Below are 24,360 nucleotides of genomic sequence, written 5' to 3'. Positions count from 1 at the left end.
TTTTTACCGAGGCACCACAGAACTTTCCAGATGCATCACACTTGGTATGGCAATTACTCTGCCTGTAACTGCAAGAAACTACAGAAAGTTGTGGACACAGCTCAGCACATCACAGAAACAAGCCTCCCCTCCATCGACTCTGTCTATACTTCTCACTGCCTCAGTAAAGTAGCCAGCATAATCAAAGACCCCACCCACCCCAGACATTATCTCTTCTTCTATCTCATCAGACAGAAGATACAAAAGCCTGAAAGCATGTACCATCAGGCTCAAGGGCAGCTTCTATTCCACTGTAATAAGACGATCAAATGGTTCCTTCGTACAATAAGATGGACTCTTGACCTCACAATCTACATCATTGTGACCTTGCACCCTACTGCCCACCTGCACTGCACTTTCTCTGTGCTGCAACACTTTGCATTGTTATTGTCTTACCTTGTACTACCTCAATGCACTGTTGTAATGAATTGCTCTGTATGGATGGTATGCTCGACAAGTTTTTCACTGTACTTCAGTACATGACAATAATAAACCAATTTAAAGATGATCCCTTGATTGCCCAGTCTTAACCCATCATGGCCCTTGCACCTTATCGATCTACCTGCACTTTCTCTGTAACATTATATTCTGTAATTTTTTTTTTCTTTTGCACCACCTCAATGTACTTCTGATCTGCCTGCACGGCGAACAAACAAAAGTTTTCGCTGTATCCCGGTACATGGGACAGGAATCCAACACTGTCCTTTAGGGTGACGGAGGTCACCATGAAGTACAGCCTACAGCCGCACACACTCGGGGCTCCTCCCCTCTCCCTGCAGAAGCCCGAACACTACAGACTGCACTCACCGACGAAGCCACTGCCAGGGGACACGCAGCCAGTGAGGGGGAGATACCCTCGGCGGGACTAGGCCGCGGCCTTATCCCGCAGCCCGCCCAGAAGCGCTACCTAGCAACGGAAGTCGCCGTCCATCCATCGCACGACTGACTGACAGCAGCTCCGGCCAATGGCGTCCCGCGAGGTCGGCCGCGTCGGCAAATGGGAGGGGAGGTGAAAGGACGCGGAGGCGGGCCTGGGCACCGCGTGTGGAGCGGCCGGAGGATGGGGAAGGTCCGGGAGGCGAAGCCGAGTTCCCCGGGGCTCAGGAACCGCCAGCAGCGGCGGGACAGGTTGGGGAGCCTTAGCTGATTGAGCACCGTAAGGGATCGGGGGATCGGTGGCCCCGGGTACTGGGGTCAGGTTACTCCCTGATAACCTGACGCGGATGGGCTGCTCATTTCCCTCGTCGCTGTCTGTGGGATCTTGCTGTGCGTTAGTCCTGGCCCTCTTTGAGCCAGTTCCCACCCTTGGGCAACCACAGCCCCGGTGCAGTGTTGAGGGAATGCCACATTGTCTGTGTTAACTCAAACCCCATGGCTCTAGTTAGAAGAAGAGCAGCGAAATTTTGCCCTCTCGCAATCTGGCCAAAATTTAGCTCTTGGTCAATATCATTTACATTGCGAATTGGTTACTGATTTAACTTCGAAAGTATTTATTTGATTGTAAAATACTTTGGATTCTCTGAAAGGGGTGTTATATATGCATTGTAAATGGGCTGCTCTACTTCTTACATTGTAGCATTATGTATGTATAGAGAACAAAGGACAGCAGATGCTGGAATCTAGATGAAAACACGATGATGCTGGAGGAACTCAGCAGGTCAGGCGGCATCCGTGGAGAAAAGTCCTGAAGAGGCGTCTTGACCTAGAACGTTGACTGCCTGCTTTTCTCCACAGATGCTGCCTGGCTTGCTGACTTCCTCCAGCATCATAGTATTTTTCATTTATGTATGTGTATTTGCCTGTCCTTAGTGGTGTTTTGGGCTGCCCTCAGGGTGTGAGATATGCCATTATCAATGCAAGTTTTCCTTCATCTCTACACTGGCCAGTCATGCTAATTGGTCAATCTTGTAACATTGGTGACTTAAACTGTTTGGCCATTGTCATTAATCACTTTAGAGTCTTGCAAAATCTCCAAATTGCATATTGACTGTGAAGATTAATGACGTTACCTTGTTATTCCTCTTTTGCTTTATTTATTTTTGTAACTTGTTGTAATTTTTATGTCTTTATGTCTTCCACTGTACTGCTGCCACAAAACAACAAATTTCACGACATATGTCAGTGATAATAAACCTGATTCTGATTCTTTGGTGGAGATATTTCTTTATAGCAAAATCCATAATTAAACACATACCTTTAACAATCTTGTGAACTTGTAATGTGTATTGCAGAGCATAAAGATCCTCCTCTCCTGTGGCTGAGGATCACGGAACTTGAAGGAAAAAGAAATTTGTAGAGAGCATATGCTGAAAATTAAAAGTTCTCAACAGATTTAATGGCTTTTAATTCTGTCCACTGGCTTAAAAAAAAGTTCTGTAGATAAATACAAAATTTGGGAGCTGATTAAAATGTAGAGTGATTGAATCAGTATTTTTACTTTACTTTTAGAAGGAGCACTTGGAAATGAGAAGGCAAAGTAAATGAACTTCAGTATATTTGTCTTTGAAGCAGAAGGATTTTGGAATACTTAAGAATCTGTTGTGCCTTTCAATGAAATCATAGCGGTCTATGATCAAGCAGGTAGATGGCATTAGGTTAAGAAATGTCATCAAATTCCTGGGAATACAATCTATGTCATCTTTCCTTGCAGTTTGAACCAGGGAGTCCAGGTCTTATTCTGTTTATTTTGTGGCAGTGTGTCAAAGGTCGACTTATAATGCTTTTGAAACTTGGGTTCATTACTGTAAAATTATTTTCTGAACTCCATAGCAAACCAAAGGAGAGCATAAAATATTGAAGGTTAAAAATATTAGCATACCCTGATGTTTGAAAAAACTTTGCTTGGTCAGTGTCACATTGTGCTATGTGAATTTGTGGTGCACATATTGGTAGTTTTTGTTTATATTTCCACAGGATTACACTTCAAAAGTACACTGGTGACTGCAAAATTGTTTAGGTTCTTAAAGGAACATGAAACATGTTTACGTTATGCAAACCTTGCTTAACTCCATATACCTGCTTTATACCATAAACCATAATGTGTTGGTTTAACAAAAAATCTAGCAATCTCAGAATTGAAGTTAGCAGTTTACGTAGTGTTTATTGCTGACGTGCGACGGAGTTCCAACCTTCACACTTGCAAGTGTTTCCTAACTTCACTGCTGTGTAGCCTGGCTATTTTTAGACAATATTCCCCAAGTCCTCAACCCCCCCCAGCTGGGGGAAATTATTTCTTCCGAGCTACCCTTTCAGCTTCCCTTAACATCTCAAAACTTCAATCATATTACTCCCTGACCTTCAAATGCATGTGAATACAATCTTAGTTTGTGTAATCACTCTTTGTAGCTTGAATCAGAGAGTCCAGATATTCTGTTAATTGTGTGGCAAAATAGTATACATCAAAGATCAACTGACAATGCAGTTTTAACTCCATAGCAAACCAAAGAAGAGCAATATGAAGCCCAAAAATATTGATGAGCAAGAAATTCCATCCAAACTCCGTGAGATAATGAGAAGTAAAGAGGAAATGAAGAGGAAGAGAAATAAGGGAAGACAAAAGCAGGTAAAGTCCATTGAGTGTTACAGGTAAACCCCGCAGAATGGCTGATCAGGTAACAGAAATTCATCCTCACAGAATTCACAGATCACTATCCAAAAATTTGAGATATGGAATAAAATTAGATCTCACAGAATCTATATGAAAAAAGGTAAATAAATACAATTTATTTGATTCATCTCATGTTTCTTGGTGCTTGCACAGTTGATCTGGCTTTGCATTAAGGAAAATTGCAATTTGGACTGTTCTCTAGGAATGCAACAGCCCCCTGTCTCCCCCTGCCCACCATCATGAGGGCAGGGGTCACCTGTATTCCATCAGAAATTATTACCCATCTTACTGCTGTTACCCTGAGTCTGAATCACATGTTGAGCTTTAGACTGGTATCGGTTTGCTCAGACTTGACATGATGCGTTTGGCTTTTAGTGGATTTGATTTACCCAGGTAAATAGATCAAATGCTTTTGTGGGTGAGATTGTCACTATATCTAGACATGGCTCCTGAGCAACTGAAGCTTTTTGTTTTATTTCATTCAGGAACCTAGGGACCAGAACAGGCAGTCAGTCAGTGATGTGGTGAAGGTTGTGTTTGTTAAAGTCTGAACTGAAAGATTGAAACTGAGCAAACAAAAAGCCACCAGACAATGCTGTTGGAGCAGTTCATTCTGCTTCTTTTTGAACAAAATTTTTAATGCCATGTTTTTTGTTTAACTTGAAAATAAAGCCTTTATCAAAATTGTTGGACCGTTATGTCAGTATGGGCAAACTGGCAGTAATCAAAAGCTTTAATTTGGGAATTATTGTAGTGAGTTGATCACCACTTTAATTGAAGTTATAATCTGCAAAAAAGAAGTTGTCTCTAATATCTCCAGGGATGCCCAAATGCTAATGGATGAAAAGATATTACCTGATTTGTCCTTTCTGAGGCCTTATTGATTCCAATGTGGCATATATGATACAATGCACAGTGGTTCAGACGGAATGGAAGTAATTTAAAGTGTTTCCTATATGTGTCTGTATTATGTAATAGTGATAAATCATTATACTACACAACTTTCCAACTATTCCAAAACCTGCCTTTCTCCAACTTACAATAGCAGCCAACATTCATCTGCCTTTCTAATTATTTGTTAAACCTGAATACTTAACATTTTTTGTTTCATGTGTTAGGTCCCTCTCAGACAGCACTTTGTCATTTCCCTCCACTTAAATTCTATTTTACTATTTGTGGATAACCTTGTAGTTCCCCCCACTCCCCAATTATACTTCATTTGCCAATTTTTAAAAATCAGATTCTTAACCTATATGTGTCTCTTTGCAGTCTCTGTCCTTGTTACAATTAATGTACTCCAGTTTTATAATCTTGATTCAGTCCAGTGGTACCCTACAAATTTGCATGCATACATTCAGATGTGAAACCATGGATCTTTACCTTCTTGGCACTTCAAAGTCATTTTAGATTCAAAGATGTATTTGTGATTTAATATACAATAATTTGCAGATTCATAATTATATTTTATACAATTAGTATAATTTTTGGTGAATGAGAAAACCAAATGGTGATTTTAATGAATAACATAAATATCAAACTTTTCATGCCTAAAGACTGAATTTCCGAGTTTTCCTTTTTCACGTAATTCATTGACGTTGATCTACTCCGTTCTGCCACTAGTTTTAATTATAGCAATCTGGCTATGGATTTTTAAGTTGCCTTTGGAACTTTTCCAATAGTAAGCTTTTTAATTTGCTAATCTTCTCTCTCTTCCCTGATGGTTCTTTTCTTTGTGGTGTCTGGTTCCTTGAGCAGCAGCATCTCATAAAGTCGTAGAATTGTACAGCACCCTTTGGCCCATCATGTCCATGCCGATCTTCTTGCTCATATGCACTAATCCCATTTGGCTGCATTGGGTCCATATCCGTCCATGCCTTGCCTATTTAAGTGCCTGTCTAGATGTCTCCTAAATGTAGTGATCGTATCTGACTCCACCAACTCCTCTGGCAGCAAGTTTCAAATATCAACCGCTGTGTGTGTGTGTGTGTGTGTGTGTACTCAAATCTCCTTTAAACCCCTAAGGCTGATCCAGCCCCCTTGAAAGATGGCTGTTTTGAGATCAATGGTGATCTGGAAATGTATAAACTAAATGTTAACTGAACGATCTGTGACTGAGTAAAGGGAAACTCTGATTTTGCTTTCCTTTAAACGCCCAGCAAAGCCAAAACGAAAATCTCCTTTAGGAGCCTCAGATCCCCATGGGGATATGCCAGTTCCGAAGTTTAAGAGGAAGAAAGGGGAGTCGGTGAAAAATTATATTCAACGCATGGAGCAGGAGACGAAGCATGTAATGTTCATGAGCAAACATCAGCTGCCACGTTATCCTGAGATGGAGGACAAGGAGAAAGGAAAGGAAAGCTATGTGAAATCAAAGTCTGAGAAAAAGAAAGAGTATGTTCTATTATCGGTGTACTTACACTATTATGTCTTAAATATCAAGCATTAATATGACATTAGTGATAATTGCAATATTTTCCCTTTCTCTGTTGAAAACCCGATGAAAGGAAAGGGAATCAGTTATTGAGAATGACATCTAATAAAGTTAATGTATTTTAAAAACAGATATAAAATATATTACTAATCAGACTAATACTGAAATAAAAACAAAATGTTGGAAATACCCAGCAAATTTCAGTGTTTGTGGGGGGAGAAATGGAACTAACACTTCATATTGATGACTTTATCAGACTTTATCACAGTGACCTGAGAATTTTCAATATTTTCTGTCATTTCAGGTTTCCAGCATCTGTATTGTCTTGCTTTCAGATTAATACTATTGGGGAATCTTAAACTGTAACAATTAATGCAAAACATATCCATTTACTTGCAAGGTGTACTGTAACCTGTATGCGCATCCATATGGTAAATTTTCATTTGCTAGTTCTCTCCATTAAATGTTTTCACAGAAGACCCTGCATATCAAAATTTGTGTACTCCTGATGGACTCAAAATTCCAAAGCACTTTAGTGGAAGTTGGCCTTAAAACTGGTGCTAAATGATAGTGGGATTTGGCATGAAAACTGGTGTTAAATGATAGGTTTTATCTGTATATAGTGTACCAAAATAAATATGTCAAGGTTTGTTCTTCCTCTGCCATCCCCCAAAACCCACTATACCCCCTCCCACCCCCAACCTTGGTTAAAGAGGGCTTCAGTGATATTGGATTTGCTTCCCAATAGATGCTGCCTGACCTGCTGAGTTCCTCCAGCATTTCGTGTGCTGCTACAGCAATAGCCATTAGTTATTGGCTAGGATTTAAATCAGTATGTCATTCATTTGTTATAGTAGACTTCCTCAGCTGTAAATAGAAGCCCGTGTAATATGATAATTGTAGAGACAGTGTAATCTTTTGCTTTTATTACAAGCAAAAGCATTTTTGAGATTATTTATGGTTAAGAATATTTCATCAAACATTCTGTTGGTTTGCACAAGTACTGGGTGTGAAAACTACACTAATGTCATATTAATGCTTGTGCATCCATAGTGTCCCATATCATATTATTAATGTTTCCAGTATGCATAGTTGCAAGCTCTTAAGACAAGAGTTTGATCTATTGTACCCGATGCTCCAAGAATGCCAGTTCAGAACTTGGAACTTCCTTTGTCAAATTCTATTAAAGAATGTGGTGAGAGTTGGTACTGGAGATGAAATAAATGTTGTGAGAGAACAAGGGCTAAAAGAGTCTTTGAAGTTTTTTGTGGAAAGTTATGCATTTGTTAGTTAACTTTTTTTTTGTATTAAATAGATCCGATAAGAAAAGGTTGAGAAGACTTATTGGTAAGAAAATTGAAAGAAAGAAGATGAAACAGGAGAAAGAATGTTTACAGGTGAGTGACAGTAGTGAGAGTCCTGGTAGTGTGCTGCCTCTTTACTCATGCTCTGTTTTGGTGGTATTCGAACTGTTCCATTAATACTATCTGTAGACAGCTTGGTCTGAGTCAATGAAACAAGGTTAGAGGAATGTGCGTATACAGTCACATATGATTACCTTTGGTCTTCTATGCCTAATGGGACACAAGACAATCCCTGTCTTTCTGCTGTCAGTCCCCTATCACAAGTCCAGCGAGATACAATGGAAAATGGGTTTGTAGTTCCACTCTACTCCCTTTGGGCATGCATACCTCAGTGGATCAATCATAGAAGAAAGAAATTTGGTCTATCAGGTGGCACCTTGCAGACCAATCTAATAAGTCCCAATCCCCTACTCTATATAGCCCTGGAACTTAGTTTCCCTGATGTGCCTATCTTATTCCTTCTATTAACTGTTTCTCCCATCCACAGAGGCAATGGTGTCAAGTTATAACCATTGTCTGCATAAAAAATATCACTTTGTCCTTCACTTTAAATCTGTGATAGCTGGTTCTTTAATCATCCTTTAATGAAAACAGCTTCTTTAACCATCCTTCAAGAAAAGCAACTTCTCTCTGTTTACCCTATCTAAACTCACGATAATGACATCTCTATCAAATCACTCGACCATCTTTGCTCCAAGGTGGAAAAACCTGGCTGCTCCAGTCAAACCTTGAAGCTGAAATCTCTCATGCCTGGAACCATTCTAGGCAAGACCAGAGCTGCCACCTCTGCTTGCCTGCATTTGATGCATAATGCTGTTATTCTTAATTACTCTTTCTAAATTTAAGTATTACAGTCTTCAATTTTATAAACCTTTTGTCTGTTTTGCATTATGCTCTGTGTAATTGAGATCTTCTGTTTATCTATACACTACTGTCCCTGTTAGTGACTAGCATTTGAATTCTTCAGGCAAGGCTCATTTCATACATGCTTTTTATTTTGTGTTAATGACATAATGGCATGGTAGCGTAGCGGTTAGCGCGACGCTATTACAGTGCCAGTGATCGGGGTTTGATTCCCGTCGCTGTCTGTAAGGAGTTTGTACGTTCTCCTGTGTCTGCGTGGGTTTCCTCCGGGTGCTCCGGTTTCCTCCCACATTCTAAAAGACATACAGGTAGGTCAATTTGGGGTTAAAATGGGCGGCGCGGACTCGTTGGGCCAGAAGGGCCTATCACCACGCTGTAAATAAAAAAAAAACAGCACAATAGATTATAATTGCTGTTTGTAATGGGTATTTGAGCTTCACATTCATTTAATTCAATCTTTTTTAGACAAAAATAATTACCATTTTCCTATAATATGCTTTTGAATTGAAAGGAGAAAGAATGATTTGTATTTATATAGAACTGCTTCCATCTCTTTCAAGGCATCCTAAAACATTTTACATCCAATAAATTATCTTTGAAGTGTAGTGGGGTGCAAATAGCAATGGGATACATATCTCTTCTAAGTGATGGTGATTGAGGGATAAAAATGGCCTAGACAATGGTGACAATCGCCTTCCTCCTCTTTAAATTGGCATCCACTTGCAAGAGCTGATGAGCAACAGCCTTCACAGATGCTGCTTGACCCACTGAGTTCTTCCAGCAGCATGCCCTTGTTTGGGGGAAATCCTGTCTGACCAATTTGATTGAAATTTTTGAAGAGGTGACACAAATGTATGATGAGGATGGTGCAGTTCATGTAGTCTACATGGACTTCAGGAATGACACGAAACTTGGTGATGTTGATAGAGAGGAGGATTGTGTTGGCTATAGGATTATATTGATCAGCTGGTAAATTGGCAGCACAATGCCAGATGGAATTTAATCCTAATGAGAGCGAGGTGATGCACTTTGGGAAGACTAATAAGGGTAGGACGTACATAATGAATGGTAGGGACCCATGGCTTATTGAAGAACAGCGGGATGTTGTCTGGGATGGAGTGTTTCACGTAGGAGAGACTTGATTGGCTGGGTTTGTTTTCCTTGGAGCATAGCAGGCTGAAGGTGCACCAGATAGAGATGTACAAAATTATGAGGGGCATAGATAGGGTAGATAGTAGGAAACTTTTCCCCATAGCAGAGGTATCTAAAACTAGGTTTTAAAAAACATGAGCTTAGTGTAAGGGGGAAGAGTGTTAGAGGAGATCTGAGGAAGAATGTTAGAGGGGATCTGAGGAAGAATACTTTCTAGAGGGTGGTTGGAATCTGGAATATACTGTCTGAGTGGGTGCTGGTTGCAAGTACTCTCTCAGTGTTTGAGAAGTATCTATTTTAACACTTAAACTGCTGAGGATTAGAAGGCTGCGGACTGACTATTGGTAAATGGGAATAGTATAGATAGGTGGTTAATGGTTGGCATAGACATGGTCTGCTGAAGAACCTGCTTCTGTTCTGTGCTGGAAGAGGTAAAAGGACAGGTATTGCACCTCCAGCAGTTGAATGGGAACGTGCTGTGAAAAAGGAGTGGTTGGTAGAGATCGAAGAACAGACCAGGGAGTCACAAGGGGAACGGTCCCCTTGGAATCCTGAAAGTACAAGCTGTGAGTCGCGTCTCACACCACACTTGTCCTATAGTATCATGCATGTATATTGGCTTCCGAGGTGAAATTACATCAACGGTTTGTGGAACTGTACCATAGCAAGGAATTAACACCTTCACACGAGGAAATAAATCTTCAGCTATTGTACTTCTTTCCCACCGGTTACAAATTTATTTCAACTACTCTATTTTGGAGACAAACCTACATAAAACAGGGCATAGACATAATAGTATCATCAACCTCTTTCTTTTGAACCTGATTACAAGGGGAATGGAGAATCTGGGGTCCTGACAAGGTGCTTGCTGACAAGGGTAGTTAAGCATTTTCCACAAAATTTGCAGTCCTGGAATTGTTTCCAATGAGATCACTAGGTGGGGCACTTCACTCACAAGCACTTCACCAGCACCTATGAGTCCTGAGTCTCTTGTGAGCTGTGCCGCAGAATTGTTGAAGTATCAGAAGGTATGGAGGGTTTTCGTTATTTGTCCCTCTCTTTGCATAGCTGCCTGCTGGATATTTGCACGGACATTTTGCTTTCATATGTCATGTCATTCTGTAGTTCTCTGGCAAACAGCTGAAACTGAGTATCATAGAAGAAAAGTCTGGAATCAATGATTAGATTTGTGGGACAAAGTTGAACGTATAATTTTAAGGCTGAATTTTGTAAAACAGTTGTATTGGTGTTTCAAGACATGGGGGAGAAATGATGGAAATGAGCTGCAAGTCAGGCAGCATCTGTGGAGGGATAGGCGGTCAATGTTTTAGGTCAACACAACCGGAAAAGGTGAGGAAACAAGCTTATTTTAAGATGCAAGAAGGGTAGGTGTGGAGAGAACAGATGGTGTCTATGAGATGAGATATCTTTGTTAGTCACATGTACATCGAAACACACAGTGAAATACATCTTCTGCGTAGAGTGTTCTGGGGGCAGCCCGCAAGTGTCGCCACGCTTCCGGTGCCAACATAGCATACCCACAACTTCCTAACCCGTACGTCTTTGGAATGTGGGAGGAAACTGGAGCACCCGGAGGAAACCCACGGAGACGTGGGGAGAACGTACAAACTCCTTACAGACAGTGACCGGAATTGAACTGGGGTTGCTGGAGCTGTAAAGTGTTACGCTAACCACTACACTACCGTGCCTGCCGATGTGGTGCAGACCAAAGTTGTCAAGGTTAAAAATTACTTTTAAGTCCTGGCAGTTAGAGGGAAAAAAAGGAACAATTGAAACTGAAATACTCAGCAACATCTGTGGAAAGAGGTGGGGGAAACAGGCTGGTTACGTGAAGTTGTTGTATTTGCTACTTAGTCCTAAGGGTTGCATAGGGCCCGGAAGGAAGATGAGATACTCTTCCTTGAGCTTACGTTGGGAGTGCTGGTAACCTTCTGGCGGCAAAACAGAGACGTCAGTATGGGAGTGGGGTGGAGAATTAATGAGAGGCAACTGGAAGCTCAGGGTCACACTTGTACACTGAACAGAGATCTTCTGCAAAGCTCTCATGTGCTATGTGTTTGACTTCTCCAGTGTAGAGGAGACTACATTATGAGCACTGAATGCATTGCACTAGATTAGAATCAGTCCAATTGAATCGCTGCTTCACCTGGAAGGATTATTTCGATCCCTGGATGATGGGAAGATGAGACGAAAGGGAAAGTGTTGAGTCTCCCATAGTTGTATGCACTGTGCTGTGAGGAGTGACTGGTGGACAATGGAAGAACTGTTAACTGTGCTGGCTGGAAAGCTACAGTTTAAGAGAAGGGAAAACAGGTTCAAGACTCTGGTGTGGAAAATCACATCACCAGAATGGAGGCTGAGAAGCTGTTGGAATGGAACGTTGTCTCAGTGTGCTGCAAGGATCTGTAGTAGGATTAAAACACATTTCTCTGAATGGAGCTGATCTTGTTTTGCAGATATTGTGCAATTTGGAGAAGTGGCCATGCAACCGCCCACCCTCACTGCTAAACCCAGGAAGAGCCAGGCTACCAATAAGGTAAACACATCTCTTCATGCAGGTTCAATGATACCGAATTGAAACTGTTCAATGTATGCTGTTTCATGTCAGAGCTGTTCCCTTTTAATCCCTGCTCTCGTTGTTCCTTTGTTCCTTTTTATAAAAACCTTTTTCCGCAGTTTTGACGTTTTGTTTCAGCACACCCACTGTTGAGACTTTTTAAAATTGCTTTTGAATTACTTTCCTTTGTGACCTCTTTCAGCCATACTTTTAATGGAGGTGGATAAACAAAGTACATTATTGACAACCTGTTATAGAAGTGGAAAATATATCAAGGTTCAGTGGATTATAATGAGTAAAGCACTTGTGATTGGCATAGCTGGCTGATGCTTGTCCACATGTTAGGAGGCTACTATCACTCAGTCTTAACAAACAATATCTTGTCATCATATCTGGTCTTTCCTAGATCTATATAGCTGAAAATTATCTGGCTTGTACTCAGGCCAGTCACCTGCCTGTTCCTATCTGATTGATCTGTACTTCAGCTTCACTTGCCTACCTGATGTTATCTCTGATAACCTTGCCTGATTGCTATGTCAGTCTTGGCATGGAAGTTATAAACTGATCCTGTTTCCACTAAGTTTTAGTGGTGTTGGGAGGAAGATTAAATCCAGATTTCTGCTACCCTTTAAGTGACAGAGTGCCTCACTCCTAAGTGACTCAAGATTTTAAGATTATATCCCTCTTATTCTGGATTTCCTCCACAAGATGAAATCGCTGCTCCCTACCCAGCAATCATTTTAACCGCTTCAAATGGATTAGGACTTGGTCTTCTAAACACGAGCCAAATTTATGCAACTTGTTCTATCAATTTAAACCTCAGTTTCATTCTGTGCTATTCCCACTCTTGGGCCAAGTTATCTTTTGTGTGGTGCGGTCCTGAAGACTGAGCACACATTCTGGGGGCAGGGAGGCTCTTGACCATTACGTCCTTACTTCTAAATTTCAGCTTCAGTGGGATAAACATTCCCACAGCCCGCTTTTGAATGACCCTCTGTCCCTCTGCATAAGTTTCATGATTTCAGTTAATCCCTTCATGTTTTGACTCTTCATGAAATTTACTGTGTGTCTTAATTTAGTCATCTGCATGATTATCTCCATTTTGTCCAGTGGTGCAAAATGGAAGCTTCAGTTCAGATCCTGGGGGAGCATCACTTGTGACATCCCTCTTAAATGCATTTTCTTTACCGCTGTTCTGTGTTTCCTACCTCCAAACTAGAGTGGCAGGGGGATGTAGACCACAGTAGCAGGGCAACAGATGGTAGGGCTGAGGGCAAGAAAGATGGTACGGCAAGTAAGATTGAAAGGAAGGACAGCAAGGGACAGGCTAATAAACACGATGGGTCTGATGGGCTAAAATGTGTTTATTTCAACGCTAGGAATATTATGGGTAAGGAGGATGAACTTAAGGGCCTGGATCAGTACATGGAATTATGATGGTGTTGCCATTACAGAGACCTGGATGTGCAAGGGACAAGACTGGCTGCTTAATGTTCCTGGGTTTCATTGTTTTAGATGTGATAGAGAGGGCGCTAAAAGAGGTGGATAGGTTGCACCACTGATAAGGGAGAATGTCACAGCTGTACTCAGAGAGGACATACTGGAGGGCTCATCAACAGAGGCAATTTGGGTGGAGCTCAGAAATAGGATAGATGCGATTACACTGATGGGATTATACCATGGGCCTCCCAATAGCCACCGAGAAGAAGAGGAACAGATATGTTGACAGACTATGGAAAGGTGCAGAAACAACAGGGTTGTCATAGTGGGGGACTTTAACTTTGCCAGTATTGATTGTAACTTCCTTAATACAAAAAGCTTAGATGGGGTGGGATTTCTTCAGTGCATCCAAGAGGGATTCTTGAAACAGTATGTAGAGAGTCCAACTGGAGGAGAGAACATACTGAACCTAGTTTTGGGAAATGAGCCAGGCCAGGTGACAGACCTGATAGTGGGTGAACATTTTGGGAATAGTGACCACAACTCATTATGTTTTAAGATAGTTATGAGTAAGGATAAAATTGGATCTTGCAGGAAGGTACTAAATTGGGGGAGGGCAAACTACGAAAGGATAAGACAGGAGCTAAAGGGCATTGATTGGGAGCAGCTGCTGTTGGACAAGTCCACGTCTGACATGTGGGAGTTGTTAAAAAAAACAGGCTGATCAGAGTTCAAGATCAGCAGGTTCTGGTAAGGAGTAAGGACAAGGATGATAAGGTAAGGGAACCTTGGATGACCTGAGAGGTCCTAAATTTAGTCAGGAAGAAAAAGGAAGCATATGTAAGGTTTAGAAAGCTAAAATCAGACTGGGCCCTTGTGGAACATAAAGATAGCAGGAATATGCTTATGCAGACGATAAAGAAGGCCAAAAGAGGCCATGAAATGTCCTTGGTGTCAAGGAAAATCCCAAGGGATTTTATACTTATGTTAAGAACAAGAGGATAACTAAGGAGAGGGTAGGTCCGCTCAAGGATAAAGGAGGGAATTTGTGCTCTGAGTCAGAGCAAGTGGCTGAGATACTAAATGAGTACTTTGCATTGGTATGTACTGAGTAGAAGAAATTGAAGGACAGTGAAAACAGAATGGGGCATGCTAATGTGCTGGGACATTTTGAGATTGAGGAGGAGGTCGTGCTGGGTCTTCTGAAAAGCCTTAAGGTGGATAAGTCCCCTGGGCCTGATGGCAGGGATCTTTGTGTCATCACTAGCAACAGGCGAGGTCCTGGAGGACTGGAAAGTAGCAAATGTTGTGCCTTTGTTCAAGAAGGGAAATAGGGATGATCCAGGTAATTATAGGTCAGTGAGCCTCGCGTCAGTGGTATGGAAGCTATTGGAGAGGATACTGAGGGATAGGATTTCTGCATGGCCTGCTTAGGGACAGTCAGCATGGCTTTGTGTGGGGCAGGTCATGTCTTACAAACTTGATTGAGTTTTTTGAGGAAGTGACGAAGGTGCTTGATAAGGTACGCAGTGGACATTATGTACATGGACTTTAGTAAGGTCCCTCATGGTAGGTTGATTCAGAAGGTAAAGATGTGTGGGATCCGGGGTGAATTGTAAGTTTGGATTTGGAACTGGATTGCCCATAGAAGACACAGAGTAGGGGTGGAAGGCTGTTATTTTGGCTGGAGGTCTGTGACCAGTGCTGTTCTGCAAGGATCGGTGCTGGAACCTCTGTTGTTTGTGATATACTGTACATCAATGATTTGGATGAAAATGTAGATGGGTGGACTAGCAAGTTTGCAAATGACACCAGCATTGGTTGAGTGTGTAGACAGTGTAAAGGACTATCAAATAATACAGCAGAATATAGATCAGTTACAGATATGGGCAGAGAAGTGGCAGATGGAGTTTAATCCAGGCAAGTGTGAGGTGTTGCACTTTGGGAGGTCCAAATGAAAGAAGAAAAATATACAGTTAATGGTAGAGCACTTAAGAGCACTGAGGTACAGAGGGATCTTGGGGCCCAGGTCCACAGTTCACTGAAAGTGACTACGCAAGTGGAAAGGTGGTATGAAGGTGTATGGAATGCTTGCCTTCATTGGTAGTAGTGTTGAGTATAAGAGCAAGGAAGCCATGCTGCAGCTATACAAAACTTTCGTCGACCACACTTGGAGTATTGTGTGCAGTTCTGGTCGCCCCATTGTAGGAAGGATGTGGAGATTGTGGAAAGGGTGGCAGAAGAGATTTACCCAGGATGCTGCCTGGATTAGAGGGCATCAGCTATAAGGACAGGTAGGACAAACTTGAGTTGTTTATCCCTAGGGCATCGAAGGCCGAGGGAAGATCTGATAGAGGTTTTTAAAATTTATGAGAGGCATAGATAGGGCAGACAGTCAGAATCTGTTCCCCAGGGTAGAAATGTCAAACAGCAGAGGATGTGCTTTTAAGGTTAGAGAAAAGGAGTTTAAAGGTAACGTGAGGGGCAAGTTTTTTTACGCAGAGAGTGGTGGGTGCCTGGAATGGGTACCGGGGGGTAGCAGTGGAAGCAGGCAGTTTGGTGGAGCTTAAGAGGCTTTTAGATAGACATATGAATATGAAAGCAATGGGAGGGATATGGATAATAAACAGGAGGAGGACGTTTAGTATAAATTGGCATCAAGATCGGCACATCGTGGGCCGAATGACCTGTCCAGTGCTGTACTGTTCTATGTCCAAACTAATCACTAACCCAAGTCACATATCCATAGATGTTGATGTATGCAGCCAATTTCCCCTTACCCTAGTGCTTAACAGTGAAAATCACAAAAACTGATGGAAATCTAAAATAAAAACAGAAACTGCTGGAAATAATCAGCAGGTCAGGCAGCAGTTGTAGTACTTATCAATCCATCCAGATTGGGCATTTTGTTTCATTGACGTGGGTTTCTACCATTGGAGTGATTTAATCATTATAAAGACGTTACCCTCTATAAATGTTGAGTTGAGCGGAATTGATGGCTATTGGATTTTAATGTGTTATTTGTACATGATGGTGAAATAAGATTGTAATATTTGTACAGTAGACATTACACTTCTGTTTGTTTAATCTTACTTGTAATTATCCTCATTATGGCTTTTAGAGTCTAAAGACTGAGTGTAACAGCAAGGTGCAAGAACTATTCACTACTTCAGAGTAGAGGATGTAAATGGAAGTGTTCCAAGTCGATTTATTTTTGATTGAGCATAAATAGCAAAGGATTATACACAGTATTGGACTTGCTCTGTAGCTGTGTGACATTTTATTCTGCAGTCTGTATTGTTTTTACCTTGTACTACCTCAATGCACTATGTAATGAATTGATCTGTACAATCGGTATGCAAGACAAGTTTTTCACTGTCCCTCGGTACAAGTGACAATAATAACCAATTCCAATGTACTATAAACTGCCAAAAAAGTGAAAAGCAAATTAAAGATTAAATTTTTTAGACAAATTACAAAGGTGTATGATTATAATTATAGGAGATTTTAATTATCTTAATATACATAGTGATCTGTTCGGGGGCATTTCATCTTCACCAAGGAAGAAAGCATTTCTTGTATTGAGTCTATAGTATTTACGTCATCAGCATCTGATGGTTCATATCTAGGGATCCTGCAGAATGATAGAATAGTTGTAGCTCTGGAGGAGGCTGTTTGGCTCATCCTGTCCCCATCAGCTTGCAACTTGCTCTCTGGCCCCTTCTCTGTAGCCTTGCCAATTTTTCCTTGCCATTTGTTTATCCAGTTCCTTCTTGAAGACCACAATGAAATCTGCCTCCCCCAAAATCTGCAGGCAATGCATTCTAGATTCCAACCACATGCTAAGTACGAAACAAGATTTTCTTCTTTAATACTCTTCCCTTATTGCTTTTTTTTTACCTGGGGACTCTCTGACCCTCCACAATGGGAACAGCCTCCCAATATCTCAATACCTCCCCATTTTCCAAATTTCCCTTCATCCTTCTCTATCGAAAATAGTCCCAGCCACTCTAATTAATCCTTGTATCTGTAGACCCTCATCCCAGGAATCATTCTCGTAAATCTTTTCTGGACTCCTCTAATGCCTTCAAATCCTCCCACAATACTCCAATTTAGGCAGGACTGCTGTTTTTTTAATAAAGGTTTAGCATATCTTCCCTGAAGGAAGGTATTAAAGAAAAGCCAGAGGCTCTGACTGTGATTTTCCAAAATTCCATGGTAAGTCAAATGCAAAAGGCAAAAAATTCAGGAGAATAAAAGGGGCTGAGGAAAAATATCACAGTGGATAATCGAGGCTGGAATTCTCTGTCACATAATTTTTGAAGTAGTTTGATAAATGCTTTCAAAAGGACATTAAATGGTTACTTGGTGATATTAAAAGAAATCAGTGAGCGGCAGAGGGTGTTCATAAAGAAAAACATCCAGCACAGATGTGATGGACTGGATGGCTTTTTTCAAGACTCTAGCTTTTAATATTTAATTTTAGTAAATACTCGTTATTCATACTTCCCTACCTTGGAGGTTTGTGATTTAAGATTTTAATCCAGTCTTGATGGTGAAAGTAAAGCCTATTGTAGCTTTTACATTTCAAAACTTTTTTTAAAGAATTTGAAATAGTTAAGTGCTTGCTATTAGCCTTGGGCCCATAAAGTCTAATCTTTTATCAGGATTCTGTGATCTCTGTTCCTTTGTGTTGAATTCCATTTGTTCTTTCTAGCCTGGCCAGAGACAGTTACTTCTGAAATCTCTGATTGCGGACAGCAAGTGTGGCTCAGAAAGGACAAACGTGACCGCCCTAGATGTTGAATTGCCCAGTATGTCAATGGCTCGCCAGAGGATCATGTTGGAGGAGCGGGAGAGGGTCATTAAAGCCTACAGAGCTCTGAAGAAACGGAAGCTGCAAACTCTGACCCAGAATTAGAACAGTATGGAAAATCGGAAGATGCCAAATCGGGAGGATTTGAGAATGGCATCATTTGCTAAAGATGATGATTCTCAACATGGTTACAGCATGGAAGAAGGCCTTTCGGCCTGTTGAGGCCCTACCTGCTCTTTACAAGATCAATCCAGCGAGTCCCACTCCTGAATAGCTGCTGATCTTCAAAGACCGGCAGCTAGTTGAAAAATTGAGGAATTAATTTTCATTTAGCAAGAGCATTCATAGCTTTTCAGCTATAAAGAGATCCAATTTTTGGAGCCATGGATTTATGTCAGTATGCCTGACTGCATGAACAAAAAGCTCATGGTTGAGGAATCGCAACCAACCTCAGTTGTGAGGACTCCAAGATGCCTTAAATGATGATTATTCATGTGCACTGTTCATTTGATAAGTTCTTAAGTTGGTTGCTATTCCATGCTCTGAATTTTCATCTGATCTAATTTTTGTATTTATTAGGCATCCTTTTGTTTTAAACTTGTGGTGCTTCAGAATGCCCCAGCCATATAGAGACATCAAGTCTGAGTGTGGACTTGTACAGACGTGGAAAGCATTGAGAAATACCAATGAGCATTGTGAATCAAGAAAGTGTAGTTTGACATAATGAAATCCACTGCAAACTTCAAGATGTGATCCAACCCAAATATTAGCATATCTGGCTTGACCACCTGTGCTGTTTACTACTCTGATTTGCAAGCATATTTATCAGCTGTGTTCTACTGACTATTATGCAGCTGTCTGGAAGAGTTTTGCAGATCATTCATGTTTCAAGAAGGGTTGTTCTTTGTTATGTGTTTGGTTAGGATTTCTTTTGAAGGGGCAGCTATTTGTAATAGTTTCTAATGAAGGCATGTGAGTAGAGATACAATTTCTCTAGTAAATCGTGTTTTAATGCCTGGTAATCTTATGAATTGAATGATTTATATTTTGATAAACAGTAACAATCTATAAATCTTGTTTTCCATCATGTGCAAGCACAATTTACATTGCGGACTTTAACACCAGACTTCCAATATAGAATATTTTAAGACGTGAACTCCCCTGACAATAAACATTGAAGGAATTTGCTAGAAGAGTTTCCTGCAGATTTCTTTACTTGACATTTTGAAGTCAGAAACTCTCAGAATATATAAAAGCAAACAAAAACATTAAATTTGAGTTGGATTTAAATGTGATAGCTCCTATTAAGAAGGAGGACATTTGATAACTTTGGTACATTTGCCAGTGTTTTACATAGAAAAGTACAGCACAGGAATAGGCCCTTTGGCCCACCTTGAAGCCACTCTAACCAATCCCATCTGCCTGCACATAGTCTGTACCCCTATACTCCCTGCCTGTTCATGTGTCTGTCTAAATGCCATATTGGACCAATATTTCAGATTGGTTTGTACATCAAACTACATGTAATGGAGCAGAGAAGGCTAAGAGGAGATTTGATAGAAATGTTAAAAATTAAAAATTTGGATAGAATGGGTAAAGTAAAACTGTTTCTAATGGCTGAAGGTTCGCTAACTAGTCGATAGTGCTGTGTTTAAATTACTGAACTGGTAAACCAGAGGTCTGAACAAGCAATACAGAATCCTGAACAAGCAATACAGAATCCTGAGTTCAGATCTCACCATTGCAGTTGTGGAATGTAAATTCTATATTTTAAGAAAGATCAGATAGTCTTAGTAACGCTGAGCATGAAACTACTGGATTGTTGTAATAAATGCCTCTGGTTTGTGAATGTCCTTCAAGAGAAGAAGCCCACAATCTTTGTCTGGTTCAGCCTATATGTGACTTCAGACCCACAACATTATGATTGGCTCTGGCCACTGAAGTGGCCTGACAAACCACTCTGTTCAGGAGTAATTGGAGGTCAGCAATAAATGCTGACGCTGCCAATGTTGTCCACGTCCCAGTGAATAAATAAAAAGACCATTGATTTAAGGTGCTTGGTAAAAGAACTAGAGGCAATATGAAGAAAATTTTATTTACACAAATGGTTGGAGTCTGTAATGTAGCATCTGATGGAGAAGTGAAGATAGATTCAGTAGTCTCCTTCCAAAGGGAATTTAATATAAATATAGTAAAGGCAGTACACGGATACAGATAAAGAGTGGGAATTGCAGTGAACTGGATTGTTCTTTGAAAGAGCCAGCCATGCTAAGTGGGATGGATGGCTTCCTGTGCTGTGTTAATCTATGGCTCCAGGGAAACCATTTTGTTCAGGTCATTGCCCAGGTCTGTTTCACTCTCCGGCAGAGCCACGGTGGGCCATGTGGCCTCCTTCTAGCCCAAACATCCTATGAAGAGATTCGTGTGTGCCCTTGGATTTTAGCTTGGGGTTGTAGGGTGGTGGAGGAGAGTGGTAGAGAAGAGTGAGGAATGTGCCAATGCTTGCCGTGCAGATTAAGTACCAGGAGGTTTCTTGTCAGAATTGTGAAAGGAGTATCATTTTCCCAATAGTTAAATGTATAGCACTTCTAACCAATTTCAAGTTTAGGATTTATGGGTGTGTCTTCCCACCCAACACCATTAGGATTGAGATAAACCAACTGATTGACTACATGTTCTTGGTGCACTCTCACCAAATTTAATCTGCCACTTGATCACCTATTCTACATCAGTTCTGCATGTTGAAAAGCTGCTATTGACTGATTAGTTATTAGCAAATAATGCTGGAGCAAAATCAAATTGTTCTTTCCCATTGGTTTGTTGCATCTGTTGCTATTGGTCAACTGTTTATGATGTGGAAATGTCATTCTCTTCTGTGCTCACACACTTGGTATTGCTGAAGCACTTAACGTAAGCAGTATAAGAAGGTAGGATTTGGTATGTTTTTCATGAATGTTTGGAAAGCCTGAAGCCTGCAGTGCAAAATCTGTGTGTAAATTTTTGGTGCACATGGCTCTTGCATCCTCCCTTGTTTCAAAGTGTTTCACAATGAAGCTTCATCAACTTTTGGTTACACTACCTGCCCAGCTAACTTGTTAATTGTTATGTAGTCCAAGATGGATGCAAATAAGCTGCTTAATTGCAATTTACGTTGACTCCATATAGAGAAAATTCACTGTGTGATTTGATGTACCATTTCTGAATTTGTGCTGGAGTTTCCATTTGAAGTGCTTTTGTGAGTAAATGCTTGGCTGGATGATGGGATCAGAATCAGGTTTTATTAGAATCAGGTTTATTATCACTGACAGATGTTGTGAAATTTGTTGTTCTGTGGCAGCCATACAGTGCAAGACATAAAGACATAAAGACATAAAAATTACTATAAGTTACAAAACTAAATAGTGCAAAAGAGGAATAACAAAGTAGTGTTCATGGGTTCATGGACCATTCAGAAATCTGATGGCGGAGGGGAAGAAGCTGTTCCTGAAACATTGAGTGTGGGTCTTCAGGCTCCTGTACCTCCTCCCCGTTGGTAGTAACGTGAAGAGGGCATGTCCCGGGTTGTGAGGGTCTTTAATGATGAATGCCGCCTTCTTGAGGCGCCGCCTCTTGAAGATATCCTCGATGGCGGGGAGGGTTGTGTCCGTGATGGAGCTGGCTGAGTCTACAACCTTCTGCAGCCTCTTTCGATGTGTGCTTGGGACAGGTATAGATTTTTGCTGCAATTGAGCCTCTCAAATTACTCAACATTTTTTTTCTCTAACAAATGTAGCGAAGAGTTATACAGATCAAGTCATCACACTTAATTCCCAGCTGACCTTGATGTACTGCATTTGAGCTGGGTGTCTGTGAGCTTGGTGATGGGGAGGATAATAATGATGGTTTCTGCTTCTGTTACTCTCCAGTAAGCATTACTAGAAAGTTTGTTTGCAAATTAGAGTTGCTGTCACTACATCCGTGGTTGAACAACCGTCCGCAGGTAACACCAGGATTGTGTTGACCTGCAGAGTGGCAGACCACTGGTTTATGCTCAAAATACCCTGCAGGGCATGTTTTTACTTGAAGTCAAACTGGTCCACCAACTGGCGCAGGACTTGCGCCCAGTGGGTAGTAGTGAGAGCCTGCTTTCCGCAGCTTGGGTTGGCTGGTGTCAAAGTGGTATTGGCAGAGACTTGTCAGCGGACAGCTTGTCCACACTCTCTGCTGAAGAATAGCAGGTTGCCTGTGGCATTGTACAATGTTGGCTCTTGGAACCAAGCCCAATTCTGCTCTCATTCTACATCTGCATCATTAGGGGTGACTTGGAGCAATTCCAGCCAATCCTGTCTGAATGCCCCTTTTCCCTTAACACAGTGCACTGAGGTGAATAATGAGAGATCCACACCAGTCTAAATATTCGAATGTTAACAAACCACTTGCTTGAGGAATAATGTACTTTAACACTTAAAACAAAATCTGGCATACATGTGATGAAGATCCAGGATTCTGTTATCTTGGAAACGGTCTTGTTTGTTTCTCCTCAAGAGTTGCTATAGAAGTGCCACCTGTGCAATGTCAAATGGCAACCAAGTTTTCTAATTCAATTGCAAATCCTTCTGATGTTCTGGGGAGTGCCATCTGTTTGAACTGTGAAATAATGCAGGCTTTGGTTAATGTTTAAAGAGAGATTGTGGGCACATATTTGTCACACGTCTATGTACACTCATAAAAAGTAATGCCAGAGTTTGACTTGATAAATTTGTTAGCTTTTTAAAATCTCTTTTAATAAAAATGAAGTATAAGGATTTAACATTGCCCTTTTAAAAGTTTCTCTGTTTTAAGATTATCGTAGATGATGTGGTCTGTTGTTCATTTAAAGTTTTTTATTATTGGTGGGGGGGGGGGGGGTGGCAGCAGCTTAAAATATCCACTAATTATAAATCTTGAAAAATGTAAAGGATGGAATTTATACTTAATGATGACTTTGAAATAAGGAGCAGAATCTGGTCCTCTGTCAGTACCCTGTGACTGATTATATTGACAATTTTTTTAATGAAAAAATTGTTATCAGTTCAACACTAAAATTATATTTGCTTTGTTTCCAATGAGATTTTAACACTGGATGCTGTAGCAGTTGAGAATCATTTCCAGTTGATGTGCATTGAGCTGAAGCAATTGAGGGAAACAAAGTTATAAAGAGTGGCTTTCCAAATCCAGGATCTGAATAAAATAAGAGAGTCACTGTTACAAATTTTCGTTTGCTAGTTTTGTGCATCAGTTGCTGCCCAGCAGTATATGCCTTTGAAATGAATAGCTCAGCCATTTCAGAGTTTACCATCAAGCTGTGACAAGACTGATACAGAGAGCAAATTTCCTCCCTCAAAGGAAATTGTTTTTAACTAGTCAGGTGATTACGTGACCGTCATCAGTGATGGCTTTTCATTTCAGTTTTATTGAGTGAATTTAAACTTCTCTGCTACCATAGTTAAACTTGAACTTGTGTCCCCCTCATCCAGTATAATGACTACTAAGGTACAAAACCTTTTATGTAAATTGTTTCCTAGAAATAGTTGGGATATGATTTATACACAGTAATCATGAGCAGGCAGTTAATTGGTTTGGAACGTTGTTTCTTGAGGAATAGGTACTGCCTTGGCTATAGGCTTGTTCGTTGAATAGTAGCACAGGTCTGTATTTAATACCTTACCAGAGGGCGTCCTATCAATTCAGCATTGTGCTGAGGTGCACGTCCAGATCGAGTATTTAGTTTCAAAGGCTGGGTGGAACCTATCTTTGAAACATTCTCAGACACACAAGAGACTGTAGACGCTGGAATGTGGAGCAACACACAAAATGCTGGAGGCACTCAGCGGCTCAGGTGGCATCTGTGGAGGGAAATGGACAGTCAACTTTTCGGGTCGAGACCTGCCCTGATGAGACCTAAAACACCGACTGTCCATTTTCCTCCACTGATGCTGCCTGACTCTGTCCCTTCAACATTCTCTCTTGGAGATGATTTCAAGAGCAGTTGGAGCCTGGATTATTCTTTTCTCCCTTCAAAGCTCTTGGAATGAGGTTTACTGAAAATAT

General features: G+C 40.9%; 1 protein-coding gene across 1 annotated transcript; it reads left to right on the top strand.

Moving 5' to 3' along the window:
• Positions 1 to 1,033: 1,033 nt before the first annotated feature.
• On the top strand, positions 1,034 to 23,057 carry ccdc137 (coiled-coil domain containing 137). Its single transcript, XM_052033324.1, has 7 exons — positions 1,034 to 1,167; positions 3,475 to 3,601; positions 4,916 to 4,973; positions 5,803 to 6,037; positions 7,393 to 7,474; positions 11,928 to 12,014; positions 18,193 to 23,057. The coding sequence occupies exons 1-7, from the start codon at positions 1,037 to 1,039 to the stop codon at positions 18,394 to 18,396; spliced, it is 924 nt and encodes a 307-aa protein (XP_051889284.1). The 5' UTR covers positions 1,034 to 1,036; the 3' UTR covers positions 18,397 to 23,057.
• The last annotated feature ends 1,303 nt before the right edge of the window (positions 23,058 to 24,360 follow it).

The sequence above is a fragment of the Pristis pectinata genome, chromosome 18, assembly GCF_009764475.1.
Source record: "Pristis pectinata isolate sPriPec2 chromosome 18, sPriPec2.1.pri, whole genome shotgun sequence".
Classification (NCBI taxonomy): Eukaryota; Metazoa; Chordata; class Chondrichthyes; order Rhinopristiformes; family Pristidae; genus Pristis; species Pristis pectinata.
This window is presented reverse-complemented; position numbering and strand designations above follow the sequence as displayed.